The sequence below is a fragment of the Mytilus galloprovincialis genome, chromosome 10 (assembly GCF_965363235.1).
Source record: "Mytilus galloprovincialis chromosome 10, xbMytGall1.hap1.1, whole genome shotgun sequence".
NCBI lineage: Eukaryota > Metazoa > Mollusca > Bivalvia > Mytilida > Mytilidae > Mytilus > Mytilus galloprovincialis.
In genome coordinates, this window is record NC_134847.1 from 43,788,258 (window position 1) to 43,808,418 (window position 20,161).

Below are 20,161 nucleotides of genomic sequence, written 5' to 3' on the forward strand. Positions count from 1 at the left end.
ACCTCATTACAAATTTAAATCGGCTCCTAATAAGCCCTGGCTTAAGCAGAATTCTTTGCAAAAATAATTTGGGATATCAAGATCACATCTAGAAATTACAAAATCAAAATCATTGTAAGAATCTTATTACACTTAAACAAGTGGGTTCTGTTAAATATAGTAAGGTGTAAAATCCCAGATATGAGAGTTTTTAATAATCATTTTGTTTCTTAATGAACTCAATTTAAGGAAAAACAGTACTGTAGTTGAAGAGTTGCCATTGTCAATTGTAGATTTGAGGGTCGCAAATGCAGTTTAACTGGCGACTCGTAGCGGAGACAGTAAAACGGAGATTTGCGATGGTCAAATCAAAATTGACAGTGGCAACTCTTCAACTACAGTACTGTTATTCCGATTCTAATGCATTTCAAAATGAAATAATACGATAAAACTTGGAAAAATGTCTAAATTTGACAGAAAAAAAAAAATCCGCAAAACTTCATGAATGATTTTGCCGCAAGATGTCATGTAAACGTGACTTCATACAAATGAAAACTTACAAACTGGAGGTTATTACGTTACCTGTACACTTCTAATTCGGATAAAATAACATTAAAACGGCGAATTCAAGGTAGGTGTTGTTTTATTTTCGATTATATAGTAGTAATTGAACAATTTTGTTGATTGATTATTTCAAAATGGTTGTCCCTTCTTAGTTACGCCTGGTCAACTGTGGATTTGACGGCAACTTTTAGCCAATGAAAAAAATTGTTATATACAAATTGCATTAGAATTAGCAGTATACTGTCATAGTGCTTTGTTGGTTAAAGTTCTTATTGTTTTTTTTAGACTAGTCTTGTTGCATTGAGTTTTTTTTTTGTATCTTGTTATTCATATATTTACTGAACCAGTGATTTCTTAGGAAACAGATACATGGCATAAAGCTGGGGGTGAAAGGGAGGAGGGGTGTGGTGGAAAGAGAGTAATGTTTGTGGTTGGAGGAATTTCTGTGTTCGGTTTTTTGTTTTATCTGACATGTTATGTATATATATATATATCCTTTTGAAATTCTGAAAAATAAAAATTGCTTTTTTTCTAAAAAAAATTATTAATTCTTATAATTAATGTCTGCACAAACCTGAGTATATAATATAGACATCTTGAGGTTTAGACTAATGTTTCGTATAAATTGAAGCTAGTTTCTAACCTTGACATAAGTACATGTAGGTGTTATTTAACATGTACTTAAATTTTAAATGGTAAATTAAGAAATTGGAATTCATTCATATGAAATTATCATGTTATTAAAACTTTATCATGATGCTAGATCAGGATGCATAAATGAGTACAGTTTATACTTCAAAATTCTTAAGTACTTTGTGTCGAATTTTTAAAAACTTATTCAGAATATATGATTACTATAAGGCAAAATACAACTTGGATTTATATATGGTTTTAGATATAATGTAAGTACCGGGTAATTTGAAAATATGATTGATTTGAAAGGATTTTTTTTTTGTATCTGAATATATTTTGTTAATTTCAGTTATTTATATCAAAATGTGCATAATATTCATAGGCCAACAGAAAAATGTTGCATATTAATTATGATGTTCCTTAATCTTTTAAGGTGTGTCAAAAAAAAAAGTGTATAAAATCTACCAAATAAATAGGTCGCTTTTCAATTTTTAAAGAATTGGGTTTAGTCTTTCTTTTGAACCTTGTGCTTCAACTCTCCTGAAGACAATGGTGCCAGTGAAAAAATAAAATCGCTATTTGAAAGGTTACTAAGCCTCCTGACAGGGATATCTTATCTCCCCTTTGAAGATCTCTCATTTGAGGTAAACTATCTCCTCCTAATAGGCGGAGTTTATTTGAGGCTCTTAGCACATAGACCTTTTCTTAAACTTAAGAAAAAAATACAATTGAAAAGGGAGATATTTCAGAGAAATTATCTCCTTGCCAAAGGCATTCTTGTAACTCAGAGATCTGATTTTAAACTTCAGAGAAAAAAATCGTCATGCATGATCAACTATGGTCACAAAGCTGAAAAAACATAGTTGACCATGATGTAAAGCATATCCAACCATGGTAACATAGCTGGAAAACCATACATGTAGTTGACCATGTTGTAAAGCATATCCAACCATGGTCACAAAGCTGAAAAACCATAGTTGAACATGGTGTAAAGCATATCCAACCATGATCATAAAGCTGGAAAAACAAAGTTGACCATGGTGTAAAGCATATCCAACCATGATCATAAAGCTGGAAAAACAAAATTGACCATGGTGTAAAGCATATCCAACCATGATCATAAAGCTGGAAAACCATAGTTGACCATGGTGTAAAGCATATCCAACAATGGTCACAAAGCTGGAAAACCATACATGTAGTTGACCATGGTGTTAAGCATATCCAACCATGATCACAAAGCTGGAAAAACAAAGTTGACCATGGTGTTAAGCATATCCAACCATGATCACAAAGCTGGAAAAACAAAGTTGACAATGGTGTAAAGCATATCCAACCATGATCATAAAGCTGGAAAACCATAGTTGACCATGGTGTAAAGCATATCCAACCATGGTCACAAAGCTGGAAAACCATAGCTGACCATGGTGTAAAGCATATCCAACCATGATCACAAAACTGGAAAACCATAGTTGACCATGGTGTAAAGCATACACAACCATGGTCACAAAGCTGAAAAACCATAGTTGACCATAGTGTAAAGCATATCCAACCATGGTCACAAAGCTGAAAAACCATAGTTGACCATGGTGTTAAGCATACACAAGCATGGTCACAAAGCTGGAAAACCATAGTTGACCATGGTGTAAAGCATATCCAACCATGGTCACAAAGCTGGAAAAAACAAAGTTGACCATGGTGTAAAGCATATCCATTAACCATGGTCACAAAGCTGGAAAACCATAGTTGACCATAGTGCAAAGCATATCACTGGCACTCATGCAACATCTTCTTATATCTCTTTAATAATATGTGTCATTTGTTATACCATTCTTATGGAGTGATCATGGGAATATTGTTTGGCTAACTGTCCAGTGTTCATTTGTGTATTTCGGTTGTATAATTATACAGCTTAAGTAGTTAAGGAATGATATGATATTTAGGGGCATATCCAGCCATTTTTTAAAGGAGGATTTCCAACCCAGAAGAAAGGGGGTTTTCCAGCTATAATTGTCCCCATTCAAATGCATTGATCGTCCAAAAAAATGTGGTCTGTACCCACAAGAACTCTCCCCCTGGATCTGCCACAGATATTTTGTCTTGAACCTAACAAAAGTTACATGTATACTGTGAAAGCCATTTTCAGATTTATCAAGCTGCATCTGACAGCAGTCACTTCCTGTTCGACAGAAATTTGAATCTTTAGAATATCCACTTAGCAATTTATTTTTCTTACATGAGATTTGAAATTTGATCAGAATCTTTTTCTTGTTGATTTTATACCATGTAATGTTATATTCAGATTTGCTTAAGAGCTGTTATTTCATGCAATAAAAAAATCTGATTATTTAAAATATATACACAAACTTAGCATGGATTTTTTTGTCATTTTCTGATACAAGGAAAGTACTTTAAGTATACTGGGGATTCATTTTTTTTTTCGTGGGTATGTACTGTATTAATTTTCGTGGTTGAAGGAAAGCTTACATGTTCATAGACATTTAATTTCGTGGTTTTGACGAAGTCTTCATACAACGAAGCCTGTAGAAAATTTGTCATTTGTTTAATATTTAATTTCATGGTTCACCTATACCCATGACGCTATAAGTAGAATATTATTGAATATTGTTGCTTTCCCCAAACATGAAGGTGACTTAATTGAATTGATTAATAATCAAAGGCAAAAACATAATTAACATTTAAAAATTTTGCCATGACAATGATGTCTATGCAATGATCTTATATATGTAAGAAGATATTAATGAGACATCATTGATTTAGAACAATATATTATTAAATGTTTATCATATTAAACTGAAATTATAATAACTGCTTTATTTTTGCTACAGTTTAAGTGTTAGGTCAGATGGAAGTTAAATTACTGTTTGAATTTAAAAAATTTAGGAAAAACCCAAATTAAATCAATAATAATGGGATTTAAAAAAAAAAAGTAGGTGAGAAAAAAATTACCTATAAACTGTCAATTACAGGTATGCATTATGTACATCAATTATATGGTGTCATTTTTGTTTGCATATAATCCAAAAATTCTTAGAAACATACAAATGAGGTATTAATATGTCTTATCTTTAACATCTGCTCCAAAGATTCTAGGAACTGTGTGTATTGTTATTAAATATTTTTATCAATTTTTTGTAATTTTATATTTTTCAGGTAAGTGAACATGTAGGCGTTGAACAAAACAATATAAAATGAGTAAAGGAATGAGAAGATCCTATGCCATTAAAAGGTAAGAGACGAGACCTTGACCCTGTCAAATGTTGAAACCTTGACCTATGGTTCAGTGTTTGGAACATTTTCCTAAGAAACCACTGATGCATAGAAAAACTTGACAAAAAAAGAATGACTTTTTGGATTGTTTTGTTATTATTGAGTCAATTATAAAAAGGGTGACATCAGCGTGGGGAAGGGGGGGGGGATTTTCTCTACTCACAGAGGTACCGCCAGAGGCACTGTGTACTGAGGTTACCCTAAAAAAAATTCTGAAGTCACTCAATGGCTTCTATTCATAGATACATGTAATTAGTTTGTAAATAGCGTTCTGGACAATGGAGGAAGATTTAGAAGAGTCATTATTTGGCCATGGAAATTCAAAGATCTTTTGCCCTTTCCAAAATATGATTACCTCTCATGGACACAGGATACAGTGGTAGAATCTGTTTCTTTAATGATTTCATGGAAATTTTTGAGTCAATTTTCTTAATTGATAAGGGGGATTTAACTTGGGGGAACATTAGTTTAAATGGATAGAGTTACAAACCAGTAGTCAACCTAATACATGAAAGTTTATATAGTAAGTAAACCCAATATTTAAACAACATTGCTAATTATTTATCCTGAATGGTAATCTAACACCCAAATTTATATCAATATATTATATCTTTTTGATCTATTTATGGAACGTATAGAGCAAACAACATGTAATATATGCATAGCACATGTAAACTTTTTTTTCTTCTATAGATATTTCTATATGAAGAGATTGTGAAAAAAGAGAGAAAGAAAGAGTGAGAAAGAAGGAGAGAGAGAAAAAAAAAAGATTTTCAAAAAATTTATATTTTAGTTTGTGTTAATCTTGATAAAACAATAGTCTTTTGTTGTTATATATTTGAAACCCTATAACACCTTAGTCAGGTGGTGCTGTAAGGGTGATGTTAAATCCTGACTATTGAAAAAAGAAATAAAAAATTAAAAAAAAAAAAAAAAATTTAAACAAAAGTATTTTCGTTTAAAATTTTCTTCTTCCTTATGCTATCAGCTAAGAAATTAAAGTCGGAAGCTGAGTTTTTTTCTTCTTAATTGTTTCCTGAATTAAGGTAATTAAAATTCTGTTTCAACATAAGTCAATAACCTTCAATAACCTTCAAGTACTAACAGTAGGTAAAATCAGATAATTTTGTACAGATTTGTTATTAAAAAACTATTTAACATGTCATAAAATAACTTGAGAATGATTTGAGTAATCTACTTTTGCTACTTTTAGATTAAATGATTTATTTAAATGCACCATAAAAAATAATTTAGGAGAGTTTTGTACTTAATTTTCCAATGGAAAACCCCTGGAGGGCAGAAAGGTTGGGGTTCAATACCTGTCAGGGTTACTAAGAACCAAAGTTTTGGGAAAGTTATAATTTCAATCCGATTGTTACTGCTGCTTATCCTCAAAAGATATCCCACTGCTAAAGTAAAACAAACAAGAATGAAAAAATTGAAAATTGACTTTTTAAAGCAACTCAAATTAGCAATACTCTCTATGGAAACTGTTTAGGGAAAATCAGTCACTGTACTCTTGTAACATCATGATGTGTGTAACATTGGACCATTATTTTTTTCAATATATCTCAAGTCTCTATAATGGGGGAAAATGTTAAAGTACATGTACCAGTATACAATTACATTACAGAATACATTGTTAACATGCATGAAGTAGATCTATTAAAAGGTTTGTGTAGGAAGTTTCTAATGACTTTCTATTAATAGAAATTTAGTATAACAAAAGGCTATTGTTATAATTCCAATATATAGAATTGCTGACTATATTAATTAGGGACAACAGAGTTATCTCTCTTTGAGTAGGTTATTGTTTTTATGTTTTTTTTCTTAATGACAAGAATTGATCGTTCTAAAAATCATCTAATCATATTTACTATATACTGGATTAGGGACCTGAGAATTTTTGGATATTCACACATTCCTCAAACATAAAAAAAAAATGTCTTATTTCAATGAAAATAGAAAACAAATATATCTTGATCCAAAAATGAAAAAAAATGCAATTAACCCAAATCTAGAAGAGATAACACATTGCAGACTGGATGTACTTAATATGTAGATTTGTGTATTTATTGATACTAAATCAATCTTCATTGAGAAACATAATGCTTTTCATGGATTATATACCATATATTACTACTTGCAAAGAAATGTATCTTTTGTCTGATATTGTAATAGAAATGGATTTTCTAATCTCGGTAGCGGAACAATCACCAAATAAGTGATAGAGATCTGTAAAACATTTTGTAATCCATAATTGGCATAATCATAAGTATTTTTTTTTTGTTACGAAACAAATGATAAAGTTATATAACTTTACGATTTGAGTTATTTATAAGCACAAAAGCAACCCATGATTATAAAAGCAACAAAAGTGAAGCAATGCATAATTTTCCATGTCAGATTGCAATCCTTTAACAATGCTTATATAAATGTAGTAATATTTCAGTGATTGTCACCTTTACAAAATTAAAATCATACTATGTTTGCCAGCGTATGTTGTATTTTTCTGTATACACATGTTAAATAATTGTTTCAAATAGTCGTCAACTGTGAATAAGTATCGCCCCTTTTGGAGTTCGTGTGATTCCTTTAGTTGATGTTTTTTACATTGTTTTGAACTAATCATTATGGAATTATGAGATTTGGAAATCAGCCTGCCTTTAATTCAAAACCTGTATGATGACTGTTTTTTCCCTTGATTTTTTCTGTGGACACCCATAATTTATCTTTTAATATTGCTTTTTTTAATAGGTCAAGGAGAATTCATTGAAATACATGAATTAACTAGACATATTTATATACCCTGTTAAAAAGCTAGACAGTGTAACATTACTGGCAAAAGAATAATAAATCAGATTTCAAAAGGATTTGCTGAAATATAAACATAGTGTTAGAAGTAATATCGACTTAATTTCTCAGATCATGTTCCAGACATTTAAATAAACCTGTAGTATTTTCTACGAAAACATTATGTTGATTCCAGGCATTGCATATACTGTATATGTTCAGAATTCATTTCAAATTGCTCCTGGGCCATGTATACGTAGCTAATATGGATCTTGAAAATGAATATTAGAAGATTGTGGCAGTTAGGCCATAAAAAAGAATAGGTTTGTTTGCCCAAACCCTACCTACCCAGAAAAAAGCTGCCTACTCAAATTCTTTTATTGTCCTGATTTGAAGAAGTTTTTTTTAATCAGATAGGCATGAAGACCAATAAACATTCGATACTTCGATTTCTTTAAAAAAAAATGTCTACCTACCTACCTACCTACCTACCCACCGTCTCAGCTTTGAGTAGGGTTTGGGCAAACCTAAATATTTTTAATTGTGGCCTTATTGAAAATATTTTCAATAAGACAGCAATCCAACAAAACAATAAAGTATAAGTAATACTGTGTATTCATTAATATTCATGGGATACCAATTTTCGTGGGTTTTGTGGGTGCATGAAAACCACGAATTCAAATGTTCAACAGATTACAAATGTTCTATATGTTTGGTATGTAGAGTTTGGCAAAATCACGAAATCAAATACCCACGAAAAAGCAAGTTTTCGTTAATCCACAAAAATTGAAGCCCAAGAAAATAAATGAATCAATAGTATATGTCAATTTAAAGAACAATACATTTCTTCCAACATTAAATTCAGTTTGTCTGCTGATTTTTCCTCTTTGAACTAATGTTCTTAGAAATGTTTTGAATCCAGACATTGTTTAGACAAGAAAAATCCAAAGGCATATGGTTTACACATGGTAGACAAACTCTTGACATTGTAAAGATAGATAATTATATATAATTGAATAGCTAATTCAAAATAACATCACAAGTAACCTTTGCTTATTTATACATTTTATTTAACAAGAACACAAGCGCTTATTCATGTTAAACATTTCTTTAGCTTAAAATATTTATTTGTCTTTTGATAATTCTATGACAAACATTGCTTAAGCATGTTTAAAAATGCTTGGACTCCAGGCACTCTGGCTTTCTGGTCCACTAATAAAATCTGGCTGCCAGGAAATAGCCTAAATGCGGTGCTTTATAAATGTGGCGTTAAAACACCAAATTCAAAATCAAATAAAATAAATGCTAGGAAGCTTTCTTTTCCCACAAGGTTTTATTTTGATTTATTATATTTTTACCATGCTATATTTATTGACAATTCTTCAAGAAGATGTTTACAACATTAAGGACCTTGTTATTAATGTTTTTCTCAGAAACACTTTACTTTTCGCTATCTTTTCCTAGCATTTTCTAGGAAAATACAAAATTGCTATGCTTACCAATATAAAACATAATTAGTAGACCTTTCATAACAACAATGAAATAAAATTAACCTACCTTAGATATTTCATTAGACTTTGATTGGATTTCGTTCAGATTAAATATATTGTTCATATCCACTCCTAGACTTGTTTGAAACATTAGTGTCATCCAATAAAAAGGGGAGATAATTTTAGCTTATTTCTCAAATCTTGTATTGATTGATTGTAAAATGATAAAAATGGATTTGGCTTCAATTTCGTAGCCTTAATTACCTGAAATCTATTTTGATGAGGATATATTTACAGTTTCTTGTAACATATGTTTTTGCTCAAATGTTGTTTGAAAACTTTCAGGGTTAGATGAAATTTTTTAATGAATTATGATTGGGTAATAGCTAACTGAGTATAATTGATTTAAGGTACCTAAATCAAGGGTTACATGGACTTACATCTTTATGTTATTTAGAATTATGTTTTCATGATTTGATCATAAACCCACATTTTGACGGGGTTGTTGTTGCTTCATGTATGGCCAATTAAAATTAATTGATAGATTTTCATCCCCGCCCGCCCCTCTGAAATCGTCCCGCCCCGATTTTTTTTATTTTGAAAAATTTACGATTTCCGGATTAGTTCATCTCCGTTTCCGGTAACCGTCAAAAATTTTGTTTCCTTTCAGACTTCCTGTTTCAATTTTCGGTTTTCGTATTACTTCGAGTAATTAAAAAAGATTCTGCAGCTCTACGATGACAAAATTGTCTACCGAGAATAGAGATTGATTTCAAGAAGGGCATGAAATAATCGGGGTACAAGTTATACGCTGTGTCCAAGATGGCAAATCGCGGTATGACACAAATTTCTGTGATTAAGAAAACCGTGGATTATTTTATTGATAAAATGACTTTGTGGCAGGAATTATGGACTATGAATTATACCCAAAGAGCTCGAATCATGGAACACATTCGTACAAAACCATAACTGTATAATTAAAATGACGCAAGCACAAACTTGTTAGATTTATGACAGTACAATTGAGTTCAAAAAGTCGGCAAACATACACTTAGATTTACCCATGGCTTTTTTTAATGACAAACAGCACAAACACCTTCTGTCCCAATACCCTTAATAGAGCAATTAAACATCTTCTCTTTTTTGGTTAAGTTCATGTTTTACATATTAATCATACAAGCACCAACCCTTTCGTTTTCAAAACAGTTTCATTTTATTCTGAACTCGTAATTCTTTAGTTGCATATTTGTTTCATTTTATGGAGACAAAAAAATGGTCGCTTAAAAAGACACTAAATTTGGGGAAGATAGTCTAACTGAGGGGAGCATTCTTCTTTTATGTTTTTGCTGTTTAGGCTTCTAAAGCAGCTATTACATGTAGAACAGTGGTTGCCAATTAGAGATTCTTATTCATGTTAAGATTTGAAATATTATGTACCATTCCTTATATGTATATACATAATATAAACTTATTATTACTCTTGCATATTTGAAGAACACGTCACAAGAGGGTTTCATAAGAAATAAAAATTAAAAAATAAAATCCTCCCACCCGCCCCATTTTTTTCAAAAATTTGGATGAAAATCTACTAATTAATTTTAGTTGGCCTATTAGTTTTCTTTGAAGTTTTTTGTATAGTTGTCTTTTTGTGGTATTCTGTTTTTTGCCATAGTCAGTTTATCTTGACCTTTTGTTCCATTCAGGTACCTCCCTCTTCTATTTTTGTTCCAGACTGCAGAGTTGACTGAATTTTCAGGGTTATCTGAACAACAGTAGTTTATACAGTTTTCCTATAAGTTAATTGTTTTAAATAACAGTGAAGTTTGTAAGTAAAGGGATATGGGTTATTTTTGAAACAGCAATGGGAGACCTCATTTCAACTTAGTATTTGGTTTATGGGTGTAGTTGGGTTATTTTTGAAACAGCAATGGGAGACCTCATTTCAACTTAGTATTTGGTTTATGGGTGTAGTTGGGTTATTTTTGAAACAGCAATGGGAGACCTCATTTCAACTTAGTATTTAGTTTATGGGTGTAGTTGGGTTATTTTTTAAGCAACCATAAAGAACCTGGTTGCAACTTAAGATTTGAGTACATTGGACTATGGTTATGCTGTTTTTTTTATACAATAATGAGGGAGCTGGGTGTACATATATCTTAGACTAAATCTCTCATAACCAGTTTGGAATAAATTTTCCCCGAGATATTCAAGTTCTTGGTTATTGGACTTACATATTGTAGTATGTTGTGTAAGAAATTAAGTTTCAGACCAGTTATCGCTGCCTCAATTATATACTCAGATACAACAAAGTGAACAGCATTCTAATTTATTATGCTATACAACTTGAAAATCTATATTAGATATGCAATTTTTTTCCCTAGAAAATGGTATTATAATTGCGTTTTTATGTTCCAAGTTTACAAAAGCTGTTGACAGATAGCCTTTGGGTTTCTGTGTACATAAAAATCTGCCTATCTGCAAAGTTAACAAACATTTGATTTCCCAAAGTGTTTCAGCAGTGAAATGATTAACCTTTGCTTAAGTGTTAGAAAGTAATTCCCTGTGGCAAAGCAATTACTAGCTTTATTGTGCTGGAACTTAATTGGCTTTTTTGATAAATAACAAGTTTTAGTAAAGTTGTAGTAGAATTTTATATATGTTTTTTGAGAATATTTTAGTACCTCTTCAGGCAAGATGTGGCTTTTCACATTTATGATGAACTTTTTCTACAAGGTTAAATAATAATTGGAATTAAATCATTAGAAAGGTGATTGAGTAGGTATCTCTAGGTTATATAGGTTGGTATTTGTCAAGCTCACTGTATAAACAGAATACATGATTTAGGTTGACAATTCTTGCCAAAGGTATTAGAAACAAGGAATTATTTAAACTGGAATTATTTTAAATTCTAGAAAAAACGATAAGAATTAACTGCTGAAAACTAACCCAATTTAGGAGGGTTATGAAACCATGCATGCATTATATTAGTTTGTTTTACAATGTTATGTAAAATACTGTATGTTGTATCAATCATATATGTTATGTGTATATGCCCCCCTGGGGACCTAATTTGGAAAATAAAATTTATCTTATCTTATCTTATCTTATATCTAAGGGAGTTTAGATAGTTGATATTGAAATATCAATGAAAGTCAAATTTATAACCTTATAGTCTGATGCAATGCATGGCTCAGTAAAAACTCTTTTAAGTATGGTTAGTTTTCAACAAAACTTCTTATAAATTTTCCAGAATTCAAAATAATTCCAGATTCAAATAAATCCTTATTTAGAAATGATGACTGGTAAAAGTACAGTCAGTCATTTCTGTTTGTTGAATTGAAACACTCATAATTTTGTTATCCCTTGCTGTAGAAAGATTTTTAGGGGAGATGACATTTTATCTGTTAATCTGTCACAGTTATTATATAACTACGAATTATAAAGTAACTATACAAATTGTAAAGTACCATTAATGGTCTGTGATAGTTGATGTATCATGAAATGACAGATATCCACTATTAAATTATGTGACCTTAACCTCTATTTTAAGCGGAATAGTTTGGTTAAGTTTTGCATTTAGGTCTATTTCTAATAAACTGACAAATTAAAGATCCACATAAAATTAAGTGGCCTTCACCTTCTTTTTACACTTTTTACAGCTGAGATTTGCATTAAGGTTCAGATCTTTTGTCATTTACAGCTTTTACATTAATGCTAGCAAGACAAATCTTTGTTTGGCTTGCTTGCTTTTTTTGTATCAATGTTTGCTCAAGCATGGCAATTAAGATAGGCGGGGCTTCAGCTTGTATACATCATACTTAAATTTTATTGGACGTTATGTTTGAGGTTAAGGACACTTAAGTTTAAAACATCACATGACAAGTATTCTCACATGTTTCCTCACCTGTAAAAATACAATAATTTGTCAATGAAAGAAAAATATAAACTTTTTTTTTGTATGAGGCTGAGAAACTGGCCTTCAACATTGACCTAATATTGTTTTTATAACATATCAATCTATTTGTTCAGTTAGTTATTTCCATGTCTGCCCTTTCATTATGTAACTCAAGAAAATATTTCAAAAAATGGGAAACAATTGTACCGAAAAGAGAAAATCGAGTGCACCTTTTTGTCGAGCCTGCAACTTTTGTTGCAGAAAGCTCGACATAGGGATAGTGATCCGGCGGCGGCTACGGCGGCGGCGGCGTTAGCTCACTTCTTAAAAGCTTTATATTTTAGAAGGTGGAAGACCTGGATGCTTCATACTTTGTATATAGATGCTTCATGTTACGAAGTTTCTGTCAGTCACAGGTCCAATGTCCTTGACCTCATTTTCATGGTTCTGTGACCACTTGAAAAAAAAGTTCAAATTTTTTGTAATGTTGATTTCTCTCTTATTATAAGTAATAGGATAACTATATTTAATATGTGCGTACCTTGCATGGTCCTCATGTCTGTCAGACAGTTTTCACTTGACCTCGACCTCATTTCATGGATCAGAGAACAAGGTTAAGTTTTAGTGGTCAAGTCCATATCTCAGATACTATAAGCAATAGGGCTAGTATATTCGCTGTATGGAAGGACTGTAAGGTGTACATGTCCAACTGGCAGGTGTCATCTGACCTTGACCTCATTTTCATGGTTCAGTGGTTATAGTTAAATTTTTGTGTTTTGGTCTGTTTTTCTCATACTATATGCAATAGGTCTACTATATTTGTTGTATGGAATGATTGTAAGGTGTGCATGTTTAGCGGGCAGATGCCATGTGACCTTGACCTCATTTTCATGGTTCAGTGGTCAAAGTTAAGTTTTTGAGTTTTGGTCTTTTTATCTAATACTATATGCCATAGGTCAACTATATTTGGTGTATGGAAATATTTTATGATCTTTATGTCAGTCGCACAGGTTTTATTTGACCGTGATGGCGTGACCTCATTTTCACGGTTCATTGCACAGTGTTAAGTTTTTGTGTTTTGGTCTATTTTTCTTAAACTATAAGTAATGGGTCAACTATATATGTTGTATAGAAGCATTGCTAGCTGAACATGTCTGTCTGGCATGTTTCATCTGACCTTGACCTCATTTTCAAGGTTCATTGGTCTTTGATTAGTTATCTTGGTTAATGTTAAGTTTATGTGACAGTTGTAATAAAGCTTAGCTTTATACTTAGGACTATCAACATAATATCAATGATTAGTATAGAAGGCGAGACATTTCAGCGTGTGCACTCTTGTTTATGTTAGGGTGTGTTTGAGATGAATATTTTGTCTTGAAAACGTACAAAGCAAGAGTATTTGATACACCATCTCGCTTCAGATTCTATCATTTTATAAAGCAAAGCTACAGGTTGACTTTATAACATAAAAAAAAATCAAATAACTAAAAGATGAAATATAGGGGTCAAGTAAAATACCTATCCAATGGATCACAAAATCAGAGTAGGTGTGTTCGAATAGCTATTTAACTGAAAGTGCTTTGACGACAGTCTTTAAGTTGGATCTTTGAAAAAAAAAATGTCTTCCATTTCTACGATTGTGAAAATGAACTGGCGTAATGGAGAGATAATTTCGACGAAGTAGAATCCTGTCTGTATTGTATATTTACAGGTAAGGAAACATGTGAGAATATGTGTCATGTGATGTTTTAAAATTTAGTGTCCTTAACCTCAAACATAACGTCCAATAAAATGTAAGTATGATGTATACAAGCTGAAGCCCCGCCTGTCTTAATTGCCATGCTTGAGCAAACACTGATACAAACAAAGCAAGCAAGTCAAACAAAGATTTGTCTTGCTAGCATTAATGTAAAAGCTGTAAGTAGTCTTAGAAACTTGAAGGGTAAAAAAACAATGCTGCTAATATTTGATGACCTTGACCTTCATTAACAATATGAAAGGTTCTAAACATGTTAAAATGATATTGTGCTTGTTAACAACAGACAAAAAAACCTTGAAAAAGTTAGCTTCAATATCAAATGTTTGGCTAAAATGCATCTGATTGTTCCCCATATTTTTGTACCATGGTTGTTCAGATACAAAAGTTGCTTATCACAGAATAGTCATAACAAAATAAAACTTAATTTTATTATTCTTAAGAGGTTAGCATATCCATTTGTTTTGTTTTCATCAATAATGTACTCCATAAAAGTTCAGAAAACTCATTGAGAAAAAGTCGTTTAGAAATATGATTCAAGTTATCATCCAAATCAACAACTTTATGTTTAAGAGCTAGGTTGTTGGCATTAGTTAAATGTTTCGAGTAAAATCATAGAAATGGAAAATAAAAACACTTATTTAACCTTATAATATACATCGTGACATTTCAATGGACACATTGACTCGGAATAAGATACTATAAACAAAAAGCAATTATCTGGTATAATCAAGTTTAGAATATATTTGCATGATATCCCACTTACGAGTTCTTTATTACACATTTAGTGCAACTGTGTTGTCAGATCTGTGTCTCTAAAGGTTCTTTTAAGTACAGTACCTTCATCAAGGTGTTTTTTTTTTCTCTTCGGCTGGCTGAATTACTAAGGTTTGATCCAAACAACAGGTTTACTATTTTTTTGTATATAAATATCTTATTATATTGTTTAATTATGTCTATAACTGAAATTGCTTATGACATTTACATCTTTGTAAACTCAAATGCTGAAGGCCAAAATGATATCTGCAACGAGGATGAACTGCTTTGATATCTCCTGTAGTGATATACTGATGCCAGTCATTGTAATTAAATAATGGGATGTTGCATGCTTTGATATGCATGACAGTGGCGGATCTAGAAATTTTCGTAAATCCGCCTCTGCATGATTTAGAACCCTGTCATTGCTTAGAATAAGGGTTTCAATTCAGTTACCCTTTTCTTCATGTAAAGAGCATTTTTGCTCACCAAGGGTACTGATGCTAAAAATAATTATGGGAGACAGCAACCAACAACACTTAAAACTCAATAAGATCTACCCAAGGGTTATTGTTTTTTGCAATGTTGCTGATGTGAAATTGCTGTAATATCTGGATGTTATGAATACAAACTGTTAACACTTGTGTATTATTAATGTCCATTACCTTGTTATTGAATTAATGCTAATTTAATTTGTTTCTTTTCATTCATGAATTGGGGAAATGGTTGTTCACACTCTAAGAGGAACCATTAGTTGCTCAGAGATTTATTTAGCAATAAGTGAGGCCCCTCATGGGGGGGTCCTAGTAATCACATAATCACCATTTTTTTGCCAATATAATCACATAATCATTAAATATTTGCTTATCTTTAGTAATCAAATAATCATAAACTAAAAATACAGTCCTAGGTAATCAAATAATCATGAAATATTTGGCTTAATAATCAAATAATCATTAAAAAAACGGCCAAGTAATCACATAATCAAAAACCCCATGAGGGCCCTCATAAGTATTTGTACTACCAGCATATGGATATTAGGTGATGATTAACACTTTGTTATATTTGTATTATTTTAGTATACATTTCTTTATTGCTTTAATGGTTACAGTGTTTGTTAAAAGACAATTCATGTATTACAACAATTGGGAGGAAATAAGATTAGTCAAGGTTTCAGTTGTCCATTCAATATATAGAGTTCAACATCCCCTTAAACTTCTATTAACTATCTATATATGTTTTGCTTGCTATTTCATTGGTGTATATCTTCTTGCACTAATAAGTTGACACAGAAAACTTGGCATGCAACATTCTGAAACACATTTTTTACTGGATAACTATTCACCTTAAAATTGTTTGAATAATTGTTTGCAAATGAGTGCCTTCATCTCCAATGGGTCATATCCTACTAAAACAATTAGTAATTAGGGGAGAAGTAATTGTTGTTTAATTGTTACAGAAACCCTGCCAATCATGTCATCTAATACCAGGTACATAATTATACTGATCAACTCACAGTTTTGACTAAGTTGTGATGGTGAAGACTGGGTTTTAACATTTAAAGATATTTTCCTAATGCATGTAGTTTTAAGGTTTGATTGGCTTGTTTGCTTTGTTTGTATAAATGTTTGAGGCAGGCTGCAGCACTGTAATTAAGATTGACATTACCCATCAATAAATAGGCAGGGATTCATCTTGTATAATGTTATTAGATGCTTGAACAACATTTTTAAAAACAAAGCAAGCAAGCTTACCAAACCTTTAATCTACATGCAGTAGTGAAATAGCTCTAATATGTACTTTGAAGTTTTTATTTTGGAAGTAAATTTGCTGTATACAGATCAAAGGTTACATTTTGGCTTGTCTTTCAGTAATTAGATATAGGAAGATGTGGTGTGAGTGCCAATGAGACAACTCTCCATCCAAATAACAATACATGGTTTTTGAGCAAAAGAATAATAAGATAAGCAGAATGGTATAATGGTACAATTTAGCCTTTACAGGGAAACTTTCAAGATGATGTCATGGCCCTTTGCCATAATTTTCAAGCTATTGGGTTTAGTGAAGGTGTAAAAACCATTGAGAGATATGATCTTCTTTATTTAGCACTTACATACTATTAATGATATTTCCAGAATTTTTCATCCTTTTCTTAGTTTTGTTATCTATGTATTACTTGTAGTGTTGAGAGATGAGCATTTTACCAGTAATTTGTTATTGTAGTTACATGCATAGGATCTGTGATTCTGGTCCATTTTGATAATGTACAATACTTATGTTGTTAACTGTTACACCACTGTCCTAGGTTAGGGGGAGGGTTTGGATCCCGCTTACATGTTTAAACCCACCACACTCTGTTCTTAGTGCCTGTTGCAAATCAGGCACCTGCAATTTAGTGGTTGTTGTGTTACATATTTGTTTTTTGTCCATTATATTGTACATTTATAAAGCCGTTAGTTTTCTTGTTTGAATTGTTGTATATTTGTGATTTTGGCGCCTTTGATAACTGACTATGAGGTATGGGCTTTGCTCATTGTTGAAGGCCATATAGTGACCTATAGCTGTTATTTTTTTTTGTTTGTCTCTTCGTCCATCTGTCTGTCCACTTCAGGTTAAAGTTTTTGGTCAAGGTAGTTTTTATGAAGTTAAAGTCCAATCAACTTTACACTTACTACACATGTTCCCTATGATATGATCTTTCTAATTTGAATGCCAAATTAGATTTTTGACCCCAATTTAAAGGTCTGCTGAACATAAGAAATGATAGTGCGAGTTTCAGGTTAAAGGTTTTGGTTAAAGTTTTTGGTTAAATTTTTTGGTCAAGCTAGTTGTTAATGAAGTTGAAGTCCAATCAACTTGATACTTAGTACACATGTTCCCTGTGATATGATCTTTCTAATTTGAATGTCAAATTAGATTTTTTGATCCAATTTCATTGTCTAATGAACATAGAATATGATAGTGTGAATGGGGCATCCATGTACTATGGACACATTCTTGTCTTCTCTGGTCCTGTCTAAGGATGACCTTTATATCCATGAGTGTCTCCCAAAATCTCCATTCATTTTATCTACAATTTTACCCCTTAATTAATATATCTCTCCCTTTTTAAGTAACAGTACTTAAATTTTTCTTCTCTGGCAGTTGATGCTGTCTACAAAATGTAAGCTTATATTGTTGTTCCCTGTTGACTTTATAAACATACTGTGTTATCTCCCCTTATAACAAAAGTTGGTGATTAATGCTTTAATGATCTATATATGTAGAAGAGTTAACTCTATAAAAACATACTGTGTTATCTCCCCTTATAAGAAAAGTTGGTGATTAATTCTTTAATGATCTATACATGTAGAAGAGTTGTTAGTGATAATCATGATTGATAGAACAATCCTAATGAGTGGATCTTGATTAACATGAAGATAAATCGTGTGGTAGATGTTTGTTGTTAGTGATAATCATGATTGACAGAACAATCCTTGAGTGGATCTTAATTAACATGAAGATGAATCGTGTGGTAAATGTTTGGAATGTAATATCTTAATTATCTATATTAAAATTTTAAGATGATGTTGTATATAGGAGAAACATCTTTATTTCATCCACAAATAATGTATGCAGTTTTTCTCGTATTTAAGATCCAAGTATTGTGGAATGGATGTGTTTATAACTTTTAAGAGAGATGCTGTTAAAAGCAATGTAATAAACAAATGATTGTCTTATTAAATCTCAGAACTATAAAGGGGGACAGAGAGGTCTAAGTAGTTGAACTACTGTATCACTGGTCTGTGTGTGAAATCCAATCATAGCAGGTGTGTTCAACTCTAATCTTTTTGGCCTAGGATTGTCAGTTTTTCTTCAAAAGCTCATGGTTCTCTCTTAGCAATCCAGCCTTCTTCACCAATAAAAACTGACCACCACTTGCTGTGTTGGTGGCCTTTGGCTGTTTTCTGCTCTTATGTTGGTTTGTTGTTTCTGACAAATCCCCCATTTCCTTTGTCAATTTTATTAAGACACTGTACAGATTATAACGTTCACAGTGAAATCGGAGACTTTTGTTTCAACATAAGTTTCTCGTAAAATTATTTTATTATATCAATATATCAGTAGGAGGATAAAAATGATGTAATCTTGTCAACCTCTGTCAGATGTACTCTTATATGGTGTAAAAGTGCAGACTATTGAATATGTAAAAGTTCAGTTTGGTTATACTCAGTTCTATACAATAAAACCAAAACAAAACCAAAATACTAATGAGTAGATTTCTTGGGATATTATTTTACATGTGCATTATGATGGATATTGAAATTAACATCTACCGTAAGAATAACAATTGGTATTCATTTCAGTTAACAATGATAGCTTTTAATGTTGACAGAAACTTCAACATCAAAGAATGAAATATACATTATGAGAAAAGATTTTCGTTCGATCCATTAATGCAAATTTTTGATAAATTCATTATAGTATTGAAAATGAAATAATACATGTTTTATGGTCATTGCTTCAGTGAAGCTAATACATAGTAATACTATAATTAATTATATGGAAAACAAAGAAGGATTTGCACAGCTTTACGCTGAGTAGTATTTGTGTCGAGTTACAGCACAATATTTGAATGTGGGTGGAAGGACAATATGTCATGTCTGAGAGGATGCCTTCAAATTATGCTTTATTAATCCATAAGTCTTTGTGAAAGGTCTTTTAATTATTTCCTTATGTACTATTACAAAATGACACGCAAGTCAGAATGTTTGAAGTCTGAGAATTAATATGTTAGTTTTGCTCTACATTTCTGTAAAAAAGATGATTTCAAACAAAGGTCTTTTCATTCTTCAGAGAGATTATACGGTGTATAATGTGTCATATTTATCTCTGAGGCTAGTTTATTGATGAATTATCTCCCTTGCAAACACCTCTCTTTTGAAATTAACTAAACTTAATTTACATTTCCAATTGCAAGGGCTTGGCTTATGTTTGTTTGATATTTTAATTTTTGAGCCACATACA

General features: G+C 31.5%; 2 protein-coding genes across 10 annotated transcripts in view; one reads left to right on the forward strand and one right to left on the reverse strand.

Moving 5' to 3' along the window:
- Positions 1-8,835, reverse strand: part of LOC143047613 (glutamate [NMDA] receptor subunit 1-like) — a 162,827-nt gene extending 153,992 nt beyond the window's left edge. The window contains exon 1 of the mRNA XM_076220777.1: positions 8,815-8,835. The gene's annotated coding sequence lies outside the window, so the exon portion shown is untranslated. The remainder of the gene's footprint in view (positions 1-8,814) is intronic.
- LOC143047612 (diacylglycerol kinase zeta-like) overlaps positions 1-20,161 on the forward strand; it is a 198,552-nt gene that overhangs the window by 82,144 nt on the left and 96,247 nt on the right. For 3 of the 9 annotated variants that reach the window (XM_076220772.1, XM_076220770.1, XM_076220773.1), the window contains exon 2: positions 4,348-4,423. The exons of the other annotated variants lie outside the window; for them this stretch is intronic. In XM_076220772.1, coding sequence (XP_076076887.1) covers positions 4,386-4,423 — 38 coding nt within the window. In that variant the 5' untranslated portion in view covers positions 4,348-4,385. The remainder of the gene's footprint in view (positions 1-4,347; positions 4,424-20,161) is intronic. 9 annotated transcript variants of the gene reach the window in all.